The 23,404-nt window shown below is 44.1% G+C and overlaps 1 protein-coding gene across 1 annotated transcript in view; it reads left to right on the top strand.

Annotated features, from left to right (window-relative positions):
• LOC139369472 (chemokine-like protein TAFA-4) overlaps nt 1-17,525 on the top strand; it is a 26,040-nt gene extending 8,515 nt beyond the window's left edge. The window contains exons 2-4 of the mRNA XM_071108729.1: nt 1,515-1,670; nt 14,728-14,865; nt 17,467-17,525. Coding sequence (XP_070964830.1) covers nt 1,515-1,670; nt 14,728-14,865; nt 17,467-17,525 — 353 coding nt within the window. The remainder of the gene's footprint in view (nt 1-1,514; nt 1,671-14,727; nt 14,866-17,466) is intronic.
• The last annotated feature ends 5,879 nt before the right edge of the window (nt 17,526-23,404 follow it).

Genomic DNA, 23,404 nt, shown 5'->3' with positions numbered 1-23,404 from the left:
TATGATTTGGTTTTCCCTTCAACATAAAATTGATACAGAAATTTACAGTGTTCAGCAGTTATCAAACTATATTCAGTGAGGGGAAAAAAGTATTTGATACCCCTGCTGATTTTGTATTTTTGCCCACTGACAAAGAAATGATCAGTCTATAAATTTAATGGTAGGTTTATTTGAACAGTGAGAGACAGAATAACAACAAAAAAATCCAGAACAACGCATGTCAAACATTTTATAAATGTATTTGAATTGTTTTCCCTCACTGTACATTGACTCGGCACTACATGATGGTTCAGTAGTTATCCGTGTTTAGTTGTTTGATTAGGTGATAGTTAATTGTATTGTTAACAAATGACAAGAAAATCATATCAAAAGTAGACTATATTGACTACTATATTGCATTTTGAAAGCAGATACTTACAGTAGATTGATCATGTATCCAAATTGAAAGATCTATTTTTATTGCAGTGAACAAGTTACTTTGTGAATTTGTTTGTGCTTAGTCAATTGAAAATATGCTTACACTCTCTTATGGCTTCCCCACAGGAGAGCCCTCTTTGGTTCCAAAGAGAACACTTTTTTTGTTCCATGTAGAACCCTATGTGGAAAGGGTCCTACATGGAACCAAAAAGGGTTCTTCAAAGGGTTGTCCTATGGGGACAGCCGAAGAACCATGGTAGGTTCTAGATAGCACCTTTTTTGCTAAGAATGTACATTTTTAAACACAAGCAATTGGAATTAGAATTGGGAAAATGCACCACATACTGGTGAACATTGCAACAAAGTTATTAAAAATAACTGTATTATGACTAAGAAAAACTTTTGGTTTGATTATATCCTAATTTAAATAACGTTAGTAGAATTTTCTTTAGAAGATAACCCTGCACACAATGAAAGGTCAGTCTTTTAATGTTAATGATGCTGTTGAGCTGAGAAAGGACCTGTGTGTCGACGGCATAACTACAGTTACTCGTATATTGAAATTGAAACTGTCTGCCTCTTTAGAATAATTCCTTGTGTTTATAGAACTGTAAATAATTAAACTGTTTTTTTCTATTGTAAAAACTCTGAATACTCAATGGGTGGTTTTGTCCATTATTGTATTTTGATAGAAGTGTCTGTTTTTAAGTGCAAATATTGAAATACTACTGCACCAGCAACCACATTGAACAATGTTTTATGGTCTCTCTCTCTCTCTCTCTCTCTCTCTCTCCCTCCCTCCCTCCCTCCCTCCCTCTTTCCCTCTCCCTCTCCCTCTCCCTCTCCCTCTCCCTCTCCCTCTCCCTCTCCCTATCTCCCTCTCTGTCTGTCTGTCTCTCTCTCTCTCTTTCTCTCTCTCTCTCTCTCTCTCTCTCTCTCTCTCTCTCTCTCGCTCTCTCTCTCTCTCTCTCTATCTCTCTATCTCCGTCTCTCTCCCTCTCCCTCTCCCTATCTCTGTCTCTCTCCGTCTCTCTCTCCGTCTCTCTCTCCGTCTCTCTCTCTCTCTCTCTCTCTCTCTCTCTCTCTCTCTCTCTCAGCCTCCTACCAGGTGAAGCAGGGGACGTGTGAGGTGGTGGCCATCCACCGCTGTTGTAATAAGAACAAGATTGAGGAGCGCTCTCAGACCGTCAAGTGCTCCTGTTTCCCAGGCCAGGTCGCTGGCACAACCAGAACCAGGCCCTCCTGTGTGGAAGGTAAACATACATTGTGCATGTGTGTGAAGATCACACCACAGCTGTGTTTGAAGGTCTTGATGAATTCACCTCACAGCCAGACACAGGAAGCTGGCACAAGCTTGAATAGTCTCACAAAGTGCTTTAGCTCTCTACTTCACGATAAAGGGGGTCTGTTGTGCACAGTAGCCTGTCCCCCATCCTGTCTTTAGTATATCATGTAACATTAAAGGGCCACAGCAGGCTAATGCAGGTAATGGAGGATTATTCTGCACTGTCGCCTTCCTTCTCATATCCCTTAGTGGATTATGAAAGGAGAGGGAAATATACCACATCTGTCAGCCTGATGTTTAAAAGGAATGATTTAATTTGTGAAAACATTCCATTTCACATCTATTCAAGCCTCTATACCAGATGTTCATAGAAGAAATCTCATGCACTTTGTCATATCACAAGACTCAACAATGTTGGATTATGTTAACACAAATAAGACGCTGCACTAAGAATAAATATTATATTTATTTATAAAAAGATTGCGGGAAAAGGTGTGTGTGTGTGTTTGTTTACGTGTGTGGAAGAGGGTCGTATGTGTATGTGAGAGAGACTGATGGATTGATGAGAAAACGGAGCGAGATTAAGTTACGAAGGGGATGGAGTTGTTTTAGCGATGCTAGTGAGAGAAAACCATGGGATCATTTTGATCGAACTTCCATTACCGTCTGTTGCTCTGAGGGCAGAGACAGAGCCACTGAGTGGCCATGTCCAAATACCCATATGTACGTCCTAAATAGTAGATATAAACACAGCAGCTCTTTTTTCATTAAACTATTTGTTCTTTCCATGATATTTAAAAACGTTGTTAGTTAAAACAGTACAAAACAATTGATCTCAAACAACATAGTCAAGCTTAACGTTGCACGCAGGCTACGCCTGATTTAGAATTACCTCATGATTTACCTACTATTTACCAAGAGAGTTTTCATCTATATTTTTCGTAGCTGTCTATTTACCACCACAAACCGATGCTGGCACTAAGACCGCACTCAACGAGTTGTATAGGGAGGGCCATAAGGAAACAAGAAAATGCACATCAAGAGGCAGTGCTCCTAGTGGCCATTGATTTTAATGCAGGGAAACTGAAATCCATTTTAGCTAATTTTTTCCATCACGTCACCTGTGCAAATAGAGGCGACAAAACTATGGATCACCTTTACTGCACACATAGAGACACATACAAAGCTCTCCCTCGCTCTCAATTGGGCAAATCTGACTGTAACTATATCCTCCTGATTCCTGCTTACAGGCAAGAACTCAAACAGGAAGGACCAGTGGGAAAGGTCAGATGAAGCGGATGCTAAGCTACAGGACTTTATCACTAGCAAAGACTGGAATATGTTCCGGTGTTCATCCGATAACATTGAGGAGTTTACCACATCAGTCACCGGCTTCATTAATTAGTGCATCGACAACGTCATCCTCACAGTGACTGTACTACATATCCCAAACAGAAGCCATTGATTACAGGCAACATCTGCACTGAGCTAAAGCTAGACCTGCCACTTTGAAGGAGCTGGACACTAATCCGGACGCTTATAAGAAATCCCACTACGACCTCAGACGACCCATCAAGCGGTCAAAACATCAACACAGGACTAAGATCGAATCCTACTGCCCCGGTTCTGATGCTCGTCGGATGTGGCAGGGCTTGCAAACTATCACGAATTACAAAGGGAATTCCAGCTGCGAGCTTCCCAGTGACGTGAGCCTACCAGATCAGCTAAATTGCTTCTATGTTTGCTTTGAGGCAAGCAACACTGAATCATGCATGAGAGCACCAGCTGGCTACTGTGATCTCGCTGTCCGTAGTCAATGTTTAATTATTTATTTGATTTCACCTTTCTTTAACCAGGTAGGCTATTTGAGAACAAGTTCTCATTTGCAACTGCGACATGGCCAAGATAAAGCAAAGCAGTTCGACACATACAACAACACAGTTACACATGGAATAAACAAACATACAATCAATAATACAGTAGAAAAATCTATATACAGCATGTGCAAATGAGGTAGGATAAGAGAGGTAAGGCAATAAATAGGCCATGGTCTGTGTCCATATCACTAATAATTATCGCGTTCCACACACCAACACAGTCGTGAAGAAGGCACAACAACGCCTCTTCCCCCACAGGATGTTGTAAAGATTTGGCATGGGCCATCAGATCCTCTAAACATTCTACAGCTGCACCATTGAGAGCATCTTGACTAGCTTCATCATTGTTTGGTTTTCTTGTGAAAAAAACGATTGAATATATTTTAATAAATGTTCATGTCAATGACTCAAACCTGTTTAAATAAAAGTGATCAATCGTGATAAAAAAATAAAGCTTCAATTAAATTATTTGAATGGATTACATACACTCAATTAGTATTTGGTAGCATTGCCTTTAAATTGTTTCACTTGGGTCAATTGCGACCGAGCTTTAACTTCCTGACTGATGTCTTGAGATGTTGCTTCAATATATCCACATAATTTTCCTCCCTCATGATGATATCTATTTTGTGAAGTGCACCAGTCCCTCCTGCAGCAAAGCACCACCACAACATGATGCTGCCACCCCCGTGCTTCACTGTTGGAATGGTGTTCTTCGGCTTGCAAGCCTCCCCCTTTTTCCTCCAAATATAACAATGGTCATTATGGCCAAACAGTTCCATTTTTGTTTCATCAGATCAGAGGACATTTCTCCAAAAAGTTCAATCTTTGTCCCCATGTGCAGTTGCAAACCATAGTCTGGCTTTTTTATGGCTTTTTTGGAGCAGTGGCTTCTTCCTTGCTGAGAGGCCTTTCAGGTTATATCAATATGGGATTTGTTTTTGTACTTTGGATATAGATACTTTTGTACCTGTTTCCTCCAGCATCTTCACAAGATCCTTTGCTGTTGTTCTGGAATTTATTCGCACTTTTTGCACCAAAGTACATTCATCTCTAGGGTACAGAATGCGTCTCCTTCCTGAGCGGTATGACGGCTGCGTGGTCCCATGGTGTTTATACTTGCGTACTAGTATTTGTACAGATGAACGTGGTACCTTCAGGAGATTGGAACTTGCTCCCAATGATGAACCAGACTTGTGGAGGTCTCCAATTTTTTGGGGGGCTAATTTCCTTGTAAAACTTCTGTGAACAAACTTAAAATGTATAAATTGATGGTTTGTATTGCGGGATGCCAAGGTCATATTTTTCCTTATTCTGTTCCAGTAAAAGGGATGTTCAGATTCACGTAGATCTGTGGACCATACTTTAATGGCTAGCTCAGAATATTAGCTTTCCAAAAGTTGTTTGTATATTATAGAGATCAGCCATTTAAGTAGCCCATAAATCCCATCATTGGATGGTTTGGTAGTTAGGTTTCCCAAGGGACTCCATAGGCCAGCATAGCTGACCTAACTAAATATAGAAAGAAAGAGTGGCCTGGTAATATGTATGTTTATTTCAAATCTTGGAATGTTCTCAAACCATTACTGTCCATGATATCGGCAAGGTTATGAAATCTACATGCAAAAGGGATGCCATTTTTTTTTGTCTGATTCCGTCTTTATTCATGATATCCATGTGTTTAGTAAAAAAAAAGGTGTTTGTCTGCCTCTGTTATTGCCGTATTGGCTTATCCAATCCAAACTTCTTCTTAACTAAGCTATCAAGAAGGTATTGTAAACTATGATACATTCTGTGGCCACCTAATGCCTTGAATGCCTGCTTAACATCACATTGAGCGATATGCTACTCATTTGGTATACGAGCTATTAGGAATAGAGAGAAGAGAGGGGAATAGAGAGAGGAGAGGGGAAGAGAGAGAGGGGATGAGAGAGAGGAGAGGAGAAGAGAGAGAGGGGAAGAGGGAGAGGAGAGGGGAATAGAGAGAGGAGAGGGGGAGAGAGAGAGGAGAGGGGAAGAGAGAGGAGAGGGGAAGAGAGAGAGGGGAAGAGAGAGAGGAGAGGGGAAGAGAGAGAGTAGAGGGGAAGAGAGAGAGGAGAGGGGAAGAGAGAGAGGAGAGGGGAATAGAGAGAGGAGAGGGGAAGAGAGAGGGGATGAGAGAGAGGAGAGGGGAAGAGAGAGAGGGGAAGAGGGAGAGGAGAGGGGAATAGAGAGAGGAGAGGGGGAGAGAGAGAGGAGAGGGGGAGAGAGAGGAGAGGGGAAGAGAGAGGAGAGGGGAAGAGAGAGAGGCGAAGAGAGAGAGGAGAGGGGAAGAGAGAGAGTAGAGGGGAAGAGAGAGAGGAGAGGGGAAGAGAGAGAGGAGAGGGGAATAGAGAGAGGAGAGGGGAAGAGAGAGAGGGGGAGAGAGAGAGGAGAGGGGAAGAGAGAGAGGAGAGGGGGAGAGAGAGGAGAGGGGAAGAGAGAGAGGGGAAGAGAGAGAGGAGAGGGGAAGAGAGAGAGAGGAGAGGGGAAGCGAGAGAGGAGAGGGGAATAGAGAGAGGAGAGGGGAAGAGAGAGAGGGGAAGAGAGAGAGGAGAGGGGAAGAGAGAGAGGAGAGGGGAAGAGAGAGAGGAGAGGGGGAGAGAGAGGAGAGGGGGAGAGAGAGGAGAGGGGAAGAGAGAGGAGAGGAGAAGAGAGAGAGTGGAAGACAGAGAGGGGAAGAGAAGAGAGAGAGGAGAGAGGAAGAGAGCTCTCAATGTCCATTAAGACATTCTCCTAAAGTAAATTCATTAATTTCGGTCATTATCAATGATCAATTTGGCCGAGAGTTCGGCCATGGTCCTGATATTGTCACTCCTGCTGCTGAGACGCACAAACAGCCAAGCTCTGGGCCTGCAGTTTGTCTGGATAATACAGGTTAGCCTGCTACACACATGCATCCAGTTCTAGGCTGTGGCTCAATGTATTGGAGAATAAAAAGAATAAAAAGAATAATAACAAAATATTAAAATCAAACACGTACACGCTTTCACACGCAAACGTACAGTATATATTTTTATTCACAACTTCATCATGGTGTTAGTAAGGCTTTCAGTCGTTCCCTTCAGTTCATTTATGGCCTTTATCACCCCTCATACACGCACGCACGCACGCATGCACAAACACACACACACACACACACACACACACACACACACTCGGCTCTAACTCTGTCTCACAACCAATCCAGATGCATTAACCCCCCTCCAGTGGAAAATAGATAGGTTTCACGTACGTGAGCGGAGAGGATGAATCAAACAGAACAGAAATGTGTAGACAGACAGCCCCGCAGCGACTGGTAAAGTAACCTCAGACTCTAGCATTAATGTCTCTGTTTAGCTTCTTCCATGTGTCTCTTTCCTTGGAAAGAGGTTGTTCTAGGCTGGCCAGGTCAGGTCAGCTCCAGTGAAGACTGAACCTCCAGTCAAAAAGCTGCTAAACTTGTAGGGGGACTTTGTCATTGTACTGTGTATGAAGAACACAAGCATTGGACTGATGGGAGATTTACAAATCAAGGGCATCTTACAGTTATTAAGTAAAGTTGTTGCTTGTAAATTATGTCATTTTACGACAAACTACCGTAGCACTGTCAATGTTCAACAACAATACCTACATAAACTATTGCATAGTGATCATGGTATGAATGTTATCATATGAATGCTTTTTTCTCTATTCCATTTCACACACATCAAACATATGAGATGCTTTTCCTATAGCTGACCAATAGAGGACACTCTTTACCAGTCATATGTCTTGTAGTAGACTGCTGGTACCCAAAGCTAGGGAGAAGCCAGAGATCTGTCATGCATCTTTAGTCTTTTAACCTGATAGAAAATAATGATGAAGAGAAATAATATAACTATGATTTGATGTATGTTAGGTATTGGTTATTAAGAGCCTAAATGAATAAACATACATACAGTACACAGAAAAGCTCTTTTCCCTCCTAACATCAACAATGTCAACGGGAGCTAGTCCACTGTGGACGGTGGCCTCTCAGGTAATGGAGAAAGAGAGAGGCTCTTTCCACTATCCTCCATGATGTTATGGTGTAGTCCCTCTGGGGCAGCTCTCTATGAGGGAGCTGACTGGACTGAGGACTCCAATGTTTTTTTAAATGTTGTATTTATTTCACCTTTATTTAACCAGGTAGGTCGGTTGAGAACAAGTTCTCATTTACAACTGCGACCTGGCTAAGATAAAGCAAAGCAGAGCAACTGTCACGACTTCCACCGAAGGTGGCTCCTCTTCCTGTTCGGGCGGCGCTCGGTGGTCGCCGTCGCCGGTCTACTAGCTGCCACCGATCCCCTTTTCCTTTTCTGTTGGTTTTGTCTTATTGGTTGCACCTGTTTTTTGATTGGGGTTTGGTTAGGGCTATTTAAGCCTGTTATGCCCGCCTGATTTTGTGCGGACTTGTTTCTCTGTTCGTTTTGTGGATGTGTTATTTTAGTATTTTCTCCGGACTGTTTGTGTCCTGTTTTTGGGCCGGTCATTGTATGCGCCTGGTGTTTTGGCGTGACCTTTCTGTCACCGGAATAAATACGGTTGTCCTTAACCCTCTGCTCTCTGCGCCTGACTCCACACCCACTACTCCTAGAAGTCTCTCTGCGCCTGACTCCACACCCACAACTCCTAGAAGTCTCTCTGCGCCTGACTCCACACCCACAACTCCTAGAAGTCGTAACAGAGACACAAACAACAACACAGAGTTACACATGGAATAAACAAACGTACGGTCAATAACACAATAGAACAAAAAGTCTACATACAGTGTGTGCAAATGGTGTGAGGAGGTAAGGCAATAAATAGGCCATAGTAGCGAAGTAATTACAATTTAGCAATTAACACTGGAGTGATAGATGAGCAGATGAGGATGTGCAAGTAGAAATACTGGTGTGCAAAAGAGCAGAAAAACAAAAACAAATATGTGGATGAGGTAGGTAGTTGGTTGGATGGGCTATTTACAGATGGGCTGTGTACAGCTGCAGCGATCAGTAAGCTGCTCTGACAGCCGATGCTTGAAGTTAGTGAGGGAGATAAGTCTCCAACTTCAGTGATTTTTGCAATGCGTTCCAGTCATTGGAGGCAGAGAACTGGAAGGAAAGGCGGCCAAATGGGGTGTTTACTTTGGGGGTGACCAGTGAAATATACCTGCTGGAGCGCGTGCTACGGGTGGGTGTTGCTATGGTGACCAGTGTGCTGAGATAAGGCAGAGCTTTGCCTAGCAAAGACTTATAGATGACCTGGAGCCAGTGGGTTTGGCAGCGAATATGTAGCCAGGACTAGCCAACGAGAGCGCGGCTGAGGTACACTTGTGACCAGCTCGGAAACCGGATTGCATAGCGGAGAAGGTACGGTGGGATTCGAGATGGTCGGTGATCTGTTTGTTCACTTGGCTTTCGAAGACTTTAGGCAGGGCAGGATGGATATACTGTAGGTCTGTAACAGTTTGGGTCTAGAGTGTCTCCCCCTTTGAAGAGGGGGATGACCGAAGCCGCTTTCCAATCTTTAGGTGCTGCTGTGTTTAACCCTCAGTTAACATATACTGTTACAATACAAGTCTCTTTCTTTTCTCTCTCAATCTCTCCCCCCTACAACAAGTACAACATGTCTTATATAACAAACTATCACTGTAGATACTTTCTCCACTGTGTGAGTTGCACATCACTCACAGTAACAGTAGAAGTCCTGACCTAACGGCTCAGAAGCGTAAAGTATCCTCAGCAGACTGACGTCCATACTCTATCACCAGCCAGATGGCCTTCCCCTCACCTTCTATGGTGTACTGGTGATGAGTGTTCTAAGGTTAAGATGAGGGACTGCAGTTTCCAACAGCTCTACATTGGAAAGACATTCTGAAAATAGTCAGTCCATTACTGATGGTCAATGAAAGAGGCGTGCTGAATGGTCTGGTCCATTACTGGTCGTTAAGTCCCACCTATTATCAATATGCTAGATTATTAAAGAGCACCTGCTAACATTTTCCTGGATTACTGTATATCAGAATATCACTGCTTTTTCCCTCTTTTTTTGTTATTTTGTTGAAGTGCATTCCCTCTGGGCTTTACATGGGAAGTACTGTTGTTAGCTGTGTGGTGGTTAATAACGGCTGGGTTGGAGGTAGAAGCAGAGGGTGAGAAGTACTGTTGTTAGCTGTGTGGTGGTTAATAACGGCTGGGTTGGAGGTAGAAGCAGAGGGTGAGAAGTACTGTTGTTAGCTGTGTGGTGGTTAATAATGGCTGGGTTGGAGGTAGAAGCAGAGGGTGAGAAGTACTGTTGTTAGCTGTGTGGTGGTTAATAACGGCTGGGTTGGAGGTAGAAGCAGAGGGTGAGAAGTACTGTTGTTAGCTGTGTGGTGGTTAGTAACGGCTGGGTTGGAGGTAGAAGCAGAGGGTGAGAAGTACTGTTGTTAGCTGTGTGGTGGTTAATAATGGCTGGGTTGGAGGTAGAAGCAGAGGGTGAGAAGTACTGTTGTTAGCTGTGTGGTGGTTAATAATGGCTGGGTTGGAGGTAGAAGCAGAGGGTGAGAAGTACTGTTGTTAGCTGTGTGGTGGTTAATAACGGCTGGGTTGGAGGTAGAAGCAGAGGGTGAGAAGTACTGTTGTTAGCTGTGTGGTGGTTAATAACGGCTGGGTTGGAGGTAGAAGCAGAGGGTGAGAAGTACTGTTGTTAGCTGTGTGGTGGTTAATAATGGCTGGGTTGGAGGTAGAAGCAGAGGGTGAGAAGTACTGTTGTTAGCTGAGTGGTGGTTAATAACGGCTGGGTTGGAGGTAGAAGCAGAGGGTGAGAAGTACTGTTGTTAGCTGAGTGGTGGTTAATAACGGCTGGGTTGGAGGTAGAAGCAGAGGGTGAGAAGTACTGTTGTTAGCTGTGTGGTGGTTAATAACGGCTGGGTTGGAGGTAGAAGCAGAGGGTGAGAAGTACTGTTGTTAGCTGTGTGGTGGTTAATAACGGCTGGGTTGGAGGTAGAAGCAGAGGGTGAGAAGTACTGTTGTTAGCTGTGTGGTGGTTAATAACGGCTGGGTTGGAGGTAGAAGCAGAGGGTGAGAAGTACTGTTGTTAGCTGTGTGGTGGTTAATAATGGCTGGGTTGGAGGTAGAAGCAGAGGGTGAGAAGTACTGTTGTTAGCTGTGTGGTGGTTAATAATGGCTGGGTTGGAGGTAGAAGCAGAGGGTGAGAAGTACTGTTGTTAGCTGTGTGGTGGTTAATAACGGCTGGGTTGGAGGTAGAAGCAGAGGGTGAGAAGTACTGTTGTTAGCTGTGTGGTGGTTAATAACGGCTGGGTTGGAGGTAGAAGCAGAGGGTGAGAAGTACTGTTGTTAGCTGTGTGGTGGTTAATAACGGCTGGGTTGGAGGTAGAAGCAGAGGGTGAGAAGTACTGTTAGCTGTGTGGTGGTTAATAACGGCTGGGTTGGAGGTAGAAGCAGAGGGTGAGAAGTACTGTTGTTAGCTGTGTGGTGGTTAATAATGGCTGGGTTGGAGGTAGAAGCAGAGGGTGAGAATGACTGTTGTTAGCTGTGTGGTGGTTAGTAACGGCTGGGTTGGAGGTAGAAGCAGAGGGTGAGAAGTACTGTTGTTAGCTGTGTGGTGGTTAGTAACGGCTGGGTTGGAGGTAGAAGCAGAGGGTGAGAAGTACTGTTGTTAGCTGTGTGGTGGTTAGTAACGGCTGGGTTGGAGGTAGAAGCAGAGGGTGAGAAGTACTGTTGTTAGCTGTGTGGTGGTTAGTAACGGCTGGGTTGGAGGTAGAAGCAGAGGGTGAGAAGTACTGTTGTTAGCTGTGTGGTGGTTAGTAACGGCTGGGTTGGAGGTAGAAGCAGAGGGTGAGAAGTACTGTTGTTAGCTGTGTGGTGGTTAATAACGGCTGGGTTGGAGGTAGAAGCAGAGGGTGAGAAGTACTGTTGTTAGCTGTGTGGTGGTTAGTAACGGCTGGGTTGGAGGTAGAAGCAGAGGGTGAGAAGTACTGTTGTTAGCTGTGTGGTGGTTAATAATGGCTGGATTGGAGGTAGAAGCAGAGGGTGAGAAGTACTGTTGTTAGCTGTGTGGTGGTTAATAACGGCTGGGTTGGAGGTAGAAGCAGAGGGTGAGAAGTACTGTTGTTAGCTGTGTGGTGGTTAGTAACGGCTGGGTTGGAGGTAGAAGCAGAGGGTGAGAAGTACTGTTGTTAGCTGTGTGGTGGTTAATAATGGCTGGGTTGGAGGTAGAAGCAGAGGGTGAGAAGTACTGTTGTTAGCTGTGTGGTGGTTAATAGCATCTGGGTTGGAGGTAGAAGCAGAGGGTGGAGAGTCCCCTGATGACTTCATCCCTGCTGCAGGCGGCTCACGGCTCTTAAATTCAGTCTCTGGGGTGAAACGCATAATGGCCAATAAGCAAAGGTCGAGGAGATCACCTCTATTTATCAGGATGCTCCGTAGGGATGTCCATGTGGAGAGTTGGGCGCTCGGTGCCTGCACTGGATTACACTGCATTATTATACAACATTATCCTGTATCAAAGTCAGCATTACCAGCCAAGTCAATCTGGATCTAAATCAGGCCATTTCAGGCTCGGCAGTGCAGGGTGGGGGAGGAGAGGCATGCATAATCTAATAGAGCAGCGTGAATGGATTTAGATTGTCATCGCCAAGCTTGGCTTCGATGGGGGACTCTGTGTGAGGTGCTGTGTTATTGAGCTCTCTCCTCAATGCTGGTTTTCTCTTAACTAATGCGACCCCGCTGTTCATCTATGTGATTACGCTCAGGTGTGCGCGCGTGTGTGTGTATGGCATTGTGAGTCTGAATCTGTTTCTGCACACACAGAGACACACACTTAACCTGAGGTTTTGACAGGCAGTGTATTCACAGGCTGAATGAATCTGCTGTGACCTGTGACATTTGTCAGTGCTGCGGTGGATTGACATCATCTCTGTGTAATCCTCCAGGCAGACTTCAGGTATGGCTCCCTCACAGACCTTATTTAGATAGACACACCCTGAGACAAGCCACAAACCCAGGGATTTGGGAAGACAACGCAAAGTCACTCACTGTCACGGCATTCATAGAAGGTGCCATTGACATCTGCTTTCAACAGAGTTACTGAGACATTTCCTAGAGAAGTTTAGACTCATTTCTGAGTGAAGCTCCAGTAGTCAGATGTTTAATGTTATGTGGAGTATGGCTTCTGGAGGGTAGCTAGCGACACGCTGCTCTGCTCTCTGTCAGATAATGGTGGTAATTCTGTCATTAGACTGACTCATCACAGACTGCTGATGAAGAGAGATGGATCTCTGGGAGAAGAGATTAGGAAAAGTTTGGTTCATATTTCCAGACATAGACCCCACACTTGATTGCTTTGTGTGTTTGTACATCATTAAATGAATCAGGGATGTGTAAGTGCAGTGCATGTGTTTATGTAGCTGAGTGGTAGCCTATGATGAACAGGTATGCTATGAATAACTAGTCCATGTCAGCACCTCTCAGTACCTCTCTTCATTATCATGGTTCATCACTGCTCCTCTCTGATGCCTTGTTGTTGCCATCTATCCAATAGCCTCCGACCCTCCATTGACATGAGCTATTAGCCACTCCTGTCCATTCTGCAGAATAACAGGCAGGTCTGCGATGTCATAGCCTCTCCGCCCACCCTCTAGAACCTGAGGTGAAGAACTCCAACTGTAATGGCTCTTCTCCAGGCCATACTCATTAACTCTAAATAACATGGTGGTCGCGTAAAGCACCACGGCAGACACCATAATGGAAACATTAACGACCATTACGCAGTCATTGGTTTTTAGAACCACTTACTGTCACGGAGCTCATGCATCATAACAGCATGTTCTCTGGAGTGCTCTGCCAGGCTTAGCGCCATTTATTGAGGGGAGTCTTTGTCTTCTTGAATGGTTTCTTCCTCTCTCTCTCCCTCGTTTACGCTCTCTCTCTCTCTGTTTCTCTTTCTTCTCCTCTGCATCTATCTCTTCCTCAATTTCACCCTCAATTTCACAATTTCAATATTTTTCTCTCTCTCTCTCTTCCCCTCTCTCTCTCTTTGGTAAGACACAGTCTTGGTGAACTCCTCCCGTCATCTCTCTCTCTCTCTCTCTCTCAGTTGGGGGTTCTTACATGACACTTGAGAGGATTTGCTCGTGTTCTTTTGCATAATTCCATTTAAAGCCCATTTTGCTGCAAATTTCACCCCCTCCTCCCTTTGTGAGGAACAATAGGCCTTATAACAGGACTCTATGGCAGACTCCCTCTAAACCACTATCATTTGCCTCTTTTAATTGATTGGTTTATCAAAGTTGGATACGTGCTGGAGAGTTCACACCATGACTCTCCCATCCTCCAATACCAGTATAAAATGAAGAATGGATGGAGACAGATCCTCAGATACTTCATACACATACTCTTTGTACTGTAAAGACAAATATTTTTGTCTATTTGCAGTGTGTGTGTGTGTGTGGGTGTGTGGGTGTGGGTGTGTGGGTGTGGGTGTGGGTGTGGGTGTGGGTGTGGGTGTGGGTGTGTGTGGGTGTGGGTGTGTGTGGGTGAGCGCGCTGTGCAGTCATATTACTTTTGTCTGATCTGACATCATACCAATCAAAGAGATCATGTTAATAAACCTGAGAGTCTTGAACAGACACCTTTCATGTTAGATTTAAATATTTCAAGGTTGTTATTGGCACACACAACTTCCCATTGTCTGGCAGCCAGTATTGTGAAAGTGCTTCTGGCTTTTTAACAGCTCTTCAGCACCAGGTGATATTGATTATGTGACATGCAAAAGCCTTGAAGGAAAACAATACTTTTTAATCCTGATTCAAAACCAGCTTTTATGCACAGATTCTTTCCAAACACAGAGGGCAAAAAAATGCAGGTATGACGATGAAATGTTTTAATTTCAAAATGTTCACTTAATAGACTTTTAGGATAGAATGCTGGCAAAAGCTTTTGTGGTTCTAACAGTTAGACGTCTGCTTTTGTGCCGTATAAAAACATACTGACTGTGGCTGAGCCAATCTACTCCTACTTCCAGATTACTCTCCTCTCTATAGAATCTATTCTCTCCTGCACACTGCACACTGCTCTGCCCTGTACTTTCCATCCTCTCAGTATCAGGTCTCTCAGTGCTCTCTCTCTCTCTTGTCCCGTCCTCCAGCCTCCATCGTGATTCAGAAGTGGTGGTGTCAGATGAACCCCTGCATGGAGGGAGAGGAGTGTAAGGTGCTCCCTGACCTCACAGGCTGGTCCTGCAGTACTGGGAATAAAGTCAAAACCACCAAGGTGAGAAGACTGGGTCCTTTTCCACTGTGTGTGTGTGTGTGTGTGTGTGTGTGTGTGTGTGTGTGTGTGTGTGTGTGTGTGTGTGTGTGTGTGTGTGTGTGTGTGTGTGAGAGAGAGAGAGTATGGATGACGGGGCGAATAAGAGACCTTGTCGGTCCTTGGCTTGTCACAATTTTGTCCTTACTGAAGGTGTAACTGAAGAATACTTGAGCTTCAGTTTCTACTGTATGAGTATTATTTAGGCACTAATTCATTTACAGTCTTTGATAATGACAAAATAACATTCCTTCATTATTCCTTCAGATTCTAAGCTGTGGGGCGAGTTCTACTAAGCTAACATATGGAATTGTTTTAAGATGGTAATAGATGGTATATATATATATATTTTACATGTATTTAACCCCGTATTATAGGCACTAAACTATCTCCATATATACTTCCATAACATGTTTTAACCGATACCCAGCTACCTTCAGACTAGTCTTGTGAGGCTAGTGGCCGTCCTAGAGCAAAATTACTTGTGAGAGACCCACCATTCCATGTTTCGGATGCTACAGACAGAACGTGACAGATCGGCTGTACCAACTTCAGACAAGTCCCGTGACGCTTGTGGGAGTTAAGTCCATGATTTTTGTGAGAGTCTTATCTCTTGTGGGAGAGAAGTCCATGATGTTTGTGAGAGTCGTATCTCTTGTGGGAGAGAAGTCCACGATGTTTGTGAGAGTCTTATCTCTTGTGGGTGAGAAGTCCATGATGTTTGTGAGAGTCTTATGTCTTGTGGGAGAGAAGTCCATGATGTTTGTGAGAGTCTTATCTTTCCAATAGGGGTTATCATACTTTGCAGGCCAAACCGTTAGGATGCTACAGACATTTTTTGTGAGAAGACTTTCGGGATGTCTCATGGTCTGACAAACACTGCTTTAGCTCTACCACCTTTTACCGCACTGGAAGGGTGACCAGTGGATACGATATATTGGGAAGCAGCCCATGCTAAAAACAGATATCTCTAGCTTAAAGGGATTTGAAGGGGATGTTGTTATTATGCTAATTAGATTTCCGTGGGGGCGGCTCATCAATATGCAGTCTGAAAACAACAACAAAAGAAAACATCCTACCAGTATTTACAGCAGAACGTGTCCCTTGAGGAACCCATGAAGTCCACAAAGTACTTAGGAAATGTCTGACAGTTCTCACATTCTCCAGCTTGGGTAAAGTTTGATGTCCAGTCAATTGACACCCTTTTTCCCCATACAGCATTTTGTCTTAATGAATGTTTTGTAAAGAACCTATCAAGGTGAGGAAGCTTACACTGGTTGTAATTTTTTTTTTTAAAGATGGTAAAGTTGGGGCAGAAGTGTAGGTACGGTAGTGTATTAGGCTAATCCTCTAAACACAGAATGGTTTGATCAGAAATAACCACAAAAAGACCCACTTTATGTTTCATAAACAGGAAGACAATGGAAAAAATGTACCTATCGTCTGTGGAGCATCAAGTGCGCATTTTTTGTTAATCTTCTGTAAAGATGTGACTAGAGGGATGGAAAATGAATGTCAGAGAGAAAACAAAGCTGCACATACTCTATGTTCACACTGCAACGCTAAACCTGACAAGCAGTATGGTAATCATTGCTATTCATATGAGATACATTGATTTGAATGAAGATCCTTCACAGCCTTTCTAATCTGTTAATGTGTTAAAGTTAATTTGCGGGACTGACTGACGGACGTGGTGTGGGTGTGTGTGTTGTGGGATGGAGCAGGTGAAATATAAAAAGAAAAACAGTTGTGGGGAGAACACAGGCACCATAAGAGTAATTGCTCAGAGAGACGGAATAACAGCGGAACATCTGTCACATTCATTAGAATGCATTATGGCTACGGGTTCCATGGAGGCTTTCAATTTAAGAGTCCTAATTATATTGGTGAGGGGAAAGACGGAGGGATGAATGGCCGCTAAGAGACTACCGTTAGAATTAATGACCCTGGGCCTTTGAACCACTGAAAAACTGATAGGTAAAGTCATCACCATCCTCTATCGCTTTCTCTCTCTCTCTCTGACTGTCTAACCAATCAGCTATTAAGAAGAGGGGAGGGAGGGTGAGGAAGAACCGTGCTGCATCAGTGGAAATTCATTCTGCATTTGCTCAATGTGGAAGAGGAGCACAATTACTAAGAGACTTGGTGGCAGATGTCACAGGAGATTCCTGCAACGATGCCGACGCCACGGCAACAGCTCTTCCTTCCAGCGACTGTCTCCCTCTTTCTCTCCCTCCATCTATCTGTGACCTTCTTTCCCTCTCTCTATCTATCTCTGCGTTCCTCTGTGTGACGCAGACTCTCTTTCTTGTCTGTCTGTCTCTCTCACTCCCACATTGCAGGGGTGTAGATGCCTGAGGGCGTCTAGCTCTGATGGTCCTGTAGAATGAAGGATATCACTAACAGTGGATATACACTGGTTCATAGACGTCAGTTCCCTCTAACATCATGTGAGCGGTGGGAGGGGCTGTCAGAGGTTTTATATTGTAGAGGTGTAAGCTCTGTCACTCAAAGATAATTGTTTCTGTGTCATTGGTTCAACTCTCTTATCTACTGTGCTTTGCTTTCTTTTTTCTAGGTCACACGATAGCAAGAGAATCGCTGAGCAGTGACATCACCAAGTCTCTCAACTGTTAACTCCATATGTAAAGAAAGGATGGCAATCATAACTGAGACACTTAGACTGACGATGAAGGGAAGACTGTTAGTCATCCCATCATACCAAGGTGTGATAAAAACTACAGAACCATTAAGAACACACTCTGATTGACAGAGACACTGGGGTAAAGTGTCACACGTACAGCTCAAAACAACTATGGACTACTGAGTTTATGGATACCCAGGGAGCATACTTTATGGATACCCAGGGGGCATACTTTATGGATACCCAGGGGGCATACTTTATGGATACCCAGGGGGCATACTTTATGGATACCCAGGGGGCATACTTTATGGATACCCAGGGGGCATACTTTATGGATACCCAGGGGGCATACTATATGGATACCCAGGGGGCATACTTTATGGTCAGTAAAGACTATGTCTGAAGACTTTCGTGAAGACCATGTCGGAATACTTTTGCCTGTTAATAGAGATGGAGAGATCCAATGAGAGGTGGTTTTGACCAGTGTCTGAGGAGTTGTAATGGATGGCTGTTTTGACTAAGTATTTGTGGACATGTGTTGCCGCCAGAGCTGCAGAAAGACTGTGTTAGAGTGTGATTCTAGGGTTGTTGGACTGGATCCTGAATGACTCCGACTAGAGAGTGGAATGTTGCTGCTCTATCAGGATTACTTTCTATTCATGAGCTGGGAGGGGGGTGGAGCTCATCACTTGTGAATTGCACATTATTGTCAAATTACTCTTGTGGGTCAAGTCACTACGATGGAGATGTTCTCTGAGAGTAATTTTGCAGTTCTAATTAGGGTTGCTAAGTAGGATCATAACATATAAAAAATTCATGTAAGATATTTGCACTAGTTGAAAACCGTTTTCGGAATGTTTTGTTTCTGTAGTTATTTCTCGTTTTTTTCTGTAGATGTCACATGAAATTAAAGAGAGGAAGATATTTTGTAAGAGTTCTGCCTCTGATGTTGAAGTAGAAATGCCACTGCCCTTCTCCCTGGTAGATTTGCTTATTATAATACTTGTTAATCCGTGGCTCAGATTGAAGGGATAGTTAACTTTGAACATATTTCATTCTATAGGTCGTTAATCAATAAAACGTCACAATACGATGCAGAGCGTTCGATTTGGCGATGTGCTGTTTTCAAGTGATTGTTAAATAAATGTTAGAACTTTTTGGTTTAAATATCATCACCTCCTGAAGAGCATAGTCACAACTACACATTTCCCATGATTCCACATTTAGATCTAACATCAGAGTAGCCTATCCATTTGGAAAAGAAATAGCTAGCTAAGCAAACAATATACCACTTTAGCTTGCTTAGTCAGAGATTAGGCTTTTGGAAAGAGCTTGACATCGTCCTGGTAAAATTGTCGGTCGGACTTACGTTACTGCCATCACCACTATAGATGGCCAGCAAATCAAATGGGGGAAATGAACCTAAACCACTCAGACTTGTCAGGTAAAGTTCACTTTTATATCACTCAAATATCCAATTAATGTTGGCCAATATTGAGAGACATCGTGGGGCTACCCTCACGTTGGCTATCTGAAAGGACATGATCAGTGAAAAGCATGCAGTTATTGCTGTATCATTTTGTTGATCTAGAGCTAAATGTGCGCAACTGTTTTGCATGGAATAATCAGACATTTGTAGTTCTCACTATGTTCTTCAAGAGGTGATGATATTACAACCAAATAGTTAACATTTACTTAACAATCTCTTGAAAACGGCATGCGATTGTCAATGTTTTCAGCGGAGCTGGGGTGTCCTTGCCCCCCCCCCCCCCCCCCCAGCAGTCCAAATCAAACATTCTGCTCCCTTTATTGTGATCTATTATTGACAGCAACCTACACTTTAATTCATTAAGAAGAAGCTAGTAATCTAGACATCATTTGGTCACAGACTCTCTAGATCAGAATGTTACTTTCTAGTTATTCATAAAATAAATTAAATGTGTCATTTGATTTAACTAACCCTAAAGAGCCTTTTATAGTGCTTGTCACTAACTGTGGACTAGAAACATGTGCTTCCATGTCTCTAGTTCTGTCCAGAAACATTTGAAAACTGAAAGTCAGTGATACCCTTGACATCTCTTATGTAAACTGTAAAATAGAGCACCTATAAACCGTTAAAACATGCTTCTGCCTGTGTCGTGTTTCAGTTTGACAAGTAAACAACATGTTTTTAATAACTAACCCTTCTCTCCATCCACATTTTGAACAATATCTATGGTAATGTTTATTTTTACAGCCCGCTGTTTGCTTGCATTTTCATCCAACATGTTTTCCCCCCACAGGCCTCTATCATTACTGTGTGTTTAGCATAATGGTGCATAAACAGCCCTCTCAACCTTTGGTGCCCTGGACCTATCTCTCTCTCTCTCTCTCTCTCTCTCTCTCTCTCTCTCTCTCTCACTCTCACTCTCTACCTGTGATGGCTGCTCTTCTCAGGGTGAGAGGAGAGGCCCTTCAGACTGGCTGCTTTGAGAGATATGATAAATCTATCTGCGATAGTGCATTTCCAATGCTAAGCCCTAGGCCAAAGGGAGCTGGGGACAGCATGGCTAGTGGCAGCTCCACTCTCTCATTACCCAGGCCTGGATAGCACTAGCCCTCTCTCAGGACCACTGACATGTATTTTTAGGCTCTAATGTGAAGGGCCCTTATTGTCGCAATGCCACACTTTCTCTGCCCTCTCTCTCAACTCCAATGGTCCATTTAAAGTCAACACACGCACACACACACACACACACACACACACACACACACACACACACACACACACACACACACACACACACACACACACACACACACACACACACACACACACACACACACACACACAAGCATATTGTATGTCTACTGTGCAAAAGTAAGCTAGACGATGGCTCGCTTTCCCGCCTCCCTCCCCTCCTCCTCTCTCTCTGACTCTCCTCCTCTCCCCTGCTTTCTGGAGGTAGGTTTAGTGGGCTATGGACTGTAGATGAGCCATGCACCTGAATCCGTCCTGCACGGCTCTGCAACAGAATCAATATTTGAGGACAATTTGCGCGGCGCTGCTCCCTAGTGGCCAGAGCCTGACACTGCAGCTCCAGTCAGCCTTTGGAAAGGAAGAGATGAGACAGCCCATCTCAGGTCACCATTATTTCACTGAGAAATTGCACAGCACACCATGTATACAATTACCACTGCTGTGGAGAAGAGACAACCCTGCAGGAAATAGAGGAACTCTGCCCTCCTTTAAGCCAAAAGCCATCACCTGAACACAAGCCTGTACAGGATGAGAGTGGAACGGCAGCAGCATTGGCCCCATTCAATAACCTTTATACATTCAGGTGGGTTATTGAGAGTCACCTCTCTTTTACTGAAGGATGTACACTGGGACTACATGTACACTGGGACTAAAGCCTTGTCATACTATAGAAGAACGGGTTTTTGTCTTTGTCATATTCCATATGTAATATTCTGTTATACAGGTACTAATAAGGTGTCCCTGGGAGGGGGTGTGTCTCTCTGTCTGCGGGTATCTGGCCTGAATGTTTGATTGGTGGATAAATGGCCCATGGCGATTGGTCCCTTTCATCTCTGGGTAGCTTATGAGGTTGGTGGCCCTGAGGACAGGACTAACTACAGATTAACATGCTAATGAGAGAAGAAGTGATAGAGAGAGAAAGCAGGAGGGAGCGAGAGAGATTGATACTAAAATGAGGACAGACAGAATGGAGGGAGTGTGAAAGAGTCGGAGATATGGGTGACATGGAGGGGGGGAGAAATTGGAGTTAGTGAGAGGGACCATTGGAGAATGATAAAGTGGGCGAGAGAGAGAGAGAGAGAGAGAGAGAGGTGAGGTGTATTTTAAGTATCCTATTGTTTATTTTCTAAGCTCAGTGGATCCCGAGAGTCCACTTGCATTGGCAAACTGTGTGGCTCCTCCGGTCCATCATCACACTCCCCGGCAGTTTACACAATCACAACCTGAGGGGGGAAAATCAACCCAGGAAACACAGCTACTTTGGCTTTTCAGTCATCTATTGTCAAGTCCAATTTGTATTACCCTCCAGCCAAATCCTTGAAATGGGGCCGTATTCATGTTCAGTGAGAGTGGTAATCTTCTGATGAACAACGGATTCTGTCAGAGGCAACGAAATGTATGTGACTATTCAGCTCAGCTCAGCTGGCACCGGAAAAAATGGCTGACGTTTTACGTGCTCCTAACCAACAGTGTTTTTTGTTAGTTTTTTTTGCTTTGTTTGTAACTTATTTCTTTACTTATTCTGTACATAATGTTGCTGCTACCGTCTCTTATGACTGAAAATAACTTCTGGACATCAGAACAGCGTTTACTCACCTCGAACTGGCAGAAACTTTTGTTTCCTTTAACGAGTTCGGCGAGCCCGACGTGAAGGACATACTGCTTTCCCGGGAACAGGCCCAAATCCCTGTCATTTGCGTGAAGAGAAGACGGAGAAAAAGAGGACGGAGGTCGGGCTGTCTTCTGACATAAACCCCCACTGCCTTCCATTCTACTAGCTAACATGCAATCATTAGAAAATAAAATCAACATCATATGAGGAAGATTGAACTACCAACGGGACATTAAAAACTGTAATATCTTATGCTTCACAAAGTCATGGCTGAACGACGACATTATCAACATACAACTGACTGGTTATATGCTGTATCGGCAGGATAGAACACTGGCGTCTGGTAAGACAAGGGGGGGGGGGGCGGACGATGCATACTTGTAAACAATAGCTGGTGCACGATATCTAAGGAAGTCTCGAAGTTTTGTACACCTGAGGTAGAGTATCTCATGAAAAGCTGTAGACCACACTATCTACCTAGAGAGTTTTCATCTGTATTTTCGTAGCTGTCTACATACCACCACAGACCGATGCTGCCACTAAGACCACACTCAATGAGCTGTATTCCGCCATAAGCAAACAAGAAAACGCTCATCCATTCTAGCGGCCGGGAACCTTAATGCATGGACACTTAAATCCGTTTTACCAAATTTCTATCAGCATGCTAAATGTACAACCAAAGGGAAAATAATTCTAGACCACCTTTACTCCACACACAGAGACACATAGGAAGCTCTCCCTCACCCTCCATTTGGCAAATCTGACCATAATTCCATCCTCCTGATTCCTGCTTTCAAGCAAAAACTAAACCAGGAAGCACCAGTGACTCGGTCAATAAAAAAGTGGTCAGATGAAGCAGTTGCTAAACTACAGGATTGTTTTGCTAGCACAGACTGGAACATGTTCCGGGATTCTTCCGATGGCATTGAGGAGTACACCAAATCAGTCATTGGCTTCATCAATAAGTGCATCAATGACGTTGTCCCCAAGTTGACCATACGTACATACCCCAACCAGAAGCCATGGATTACAGGCAACATCCACACTGAGCTAAAGGCTAGAGCTGCCGCTTTCAGGGAGCGGGACTAACCAACCCGTAGCTCTCACATTTGAAGCCATGAAGTGATTTGAAAGGCTGGTCATGGCTCACATCAACACCATTATCCCAGAAACCCTAGACCCACTTCAATTTGCATACCACCCTAACAGATCCACAGATGATGCAATCTCTATTACACTTCATACTGTGACTAATACAATTTGATTTGATATTGTTGCTGAAATGACTGGGGATTCACTAAGTTCCTTTCCATTCTCTGTCTGCTCCCAGAGCTTCTAGCTGTTGCGTCTTCAAACTGTTATCTCTGCAAACAATTAGTGACTGGAGGCTAACCTGGGCCATTTTTGGAGCAGCTTGCTACATTACCATGGCCAGAGCATGGGAGCAATGGCGCTGCCAGAGGAGGTGCCAATGTGACTAGCACCGATAAATGGGAACCCTGCAGCGGGCGTGTGTGGCA

Source organism: Oncorhynchus clarkii, chromosome 17, assembly GCF_045791955.1.
Source record: "Oncorhynchus clarkii lewisi isolate Uvic-CL-2024 chromosome 17, UVic_Ocla_1.0, whole genome shotgun sequence".
NCBI lineage: Eukaryota > Metazoa > Chordata > Actinopteri > Salmoniformes > Salmonidae > Oncorhynchus > Oncorhynchus clarkii.
This window is presented reverse-complemented; position numbering and strand designations above follow the sequence as displayed.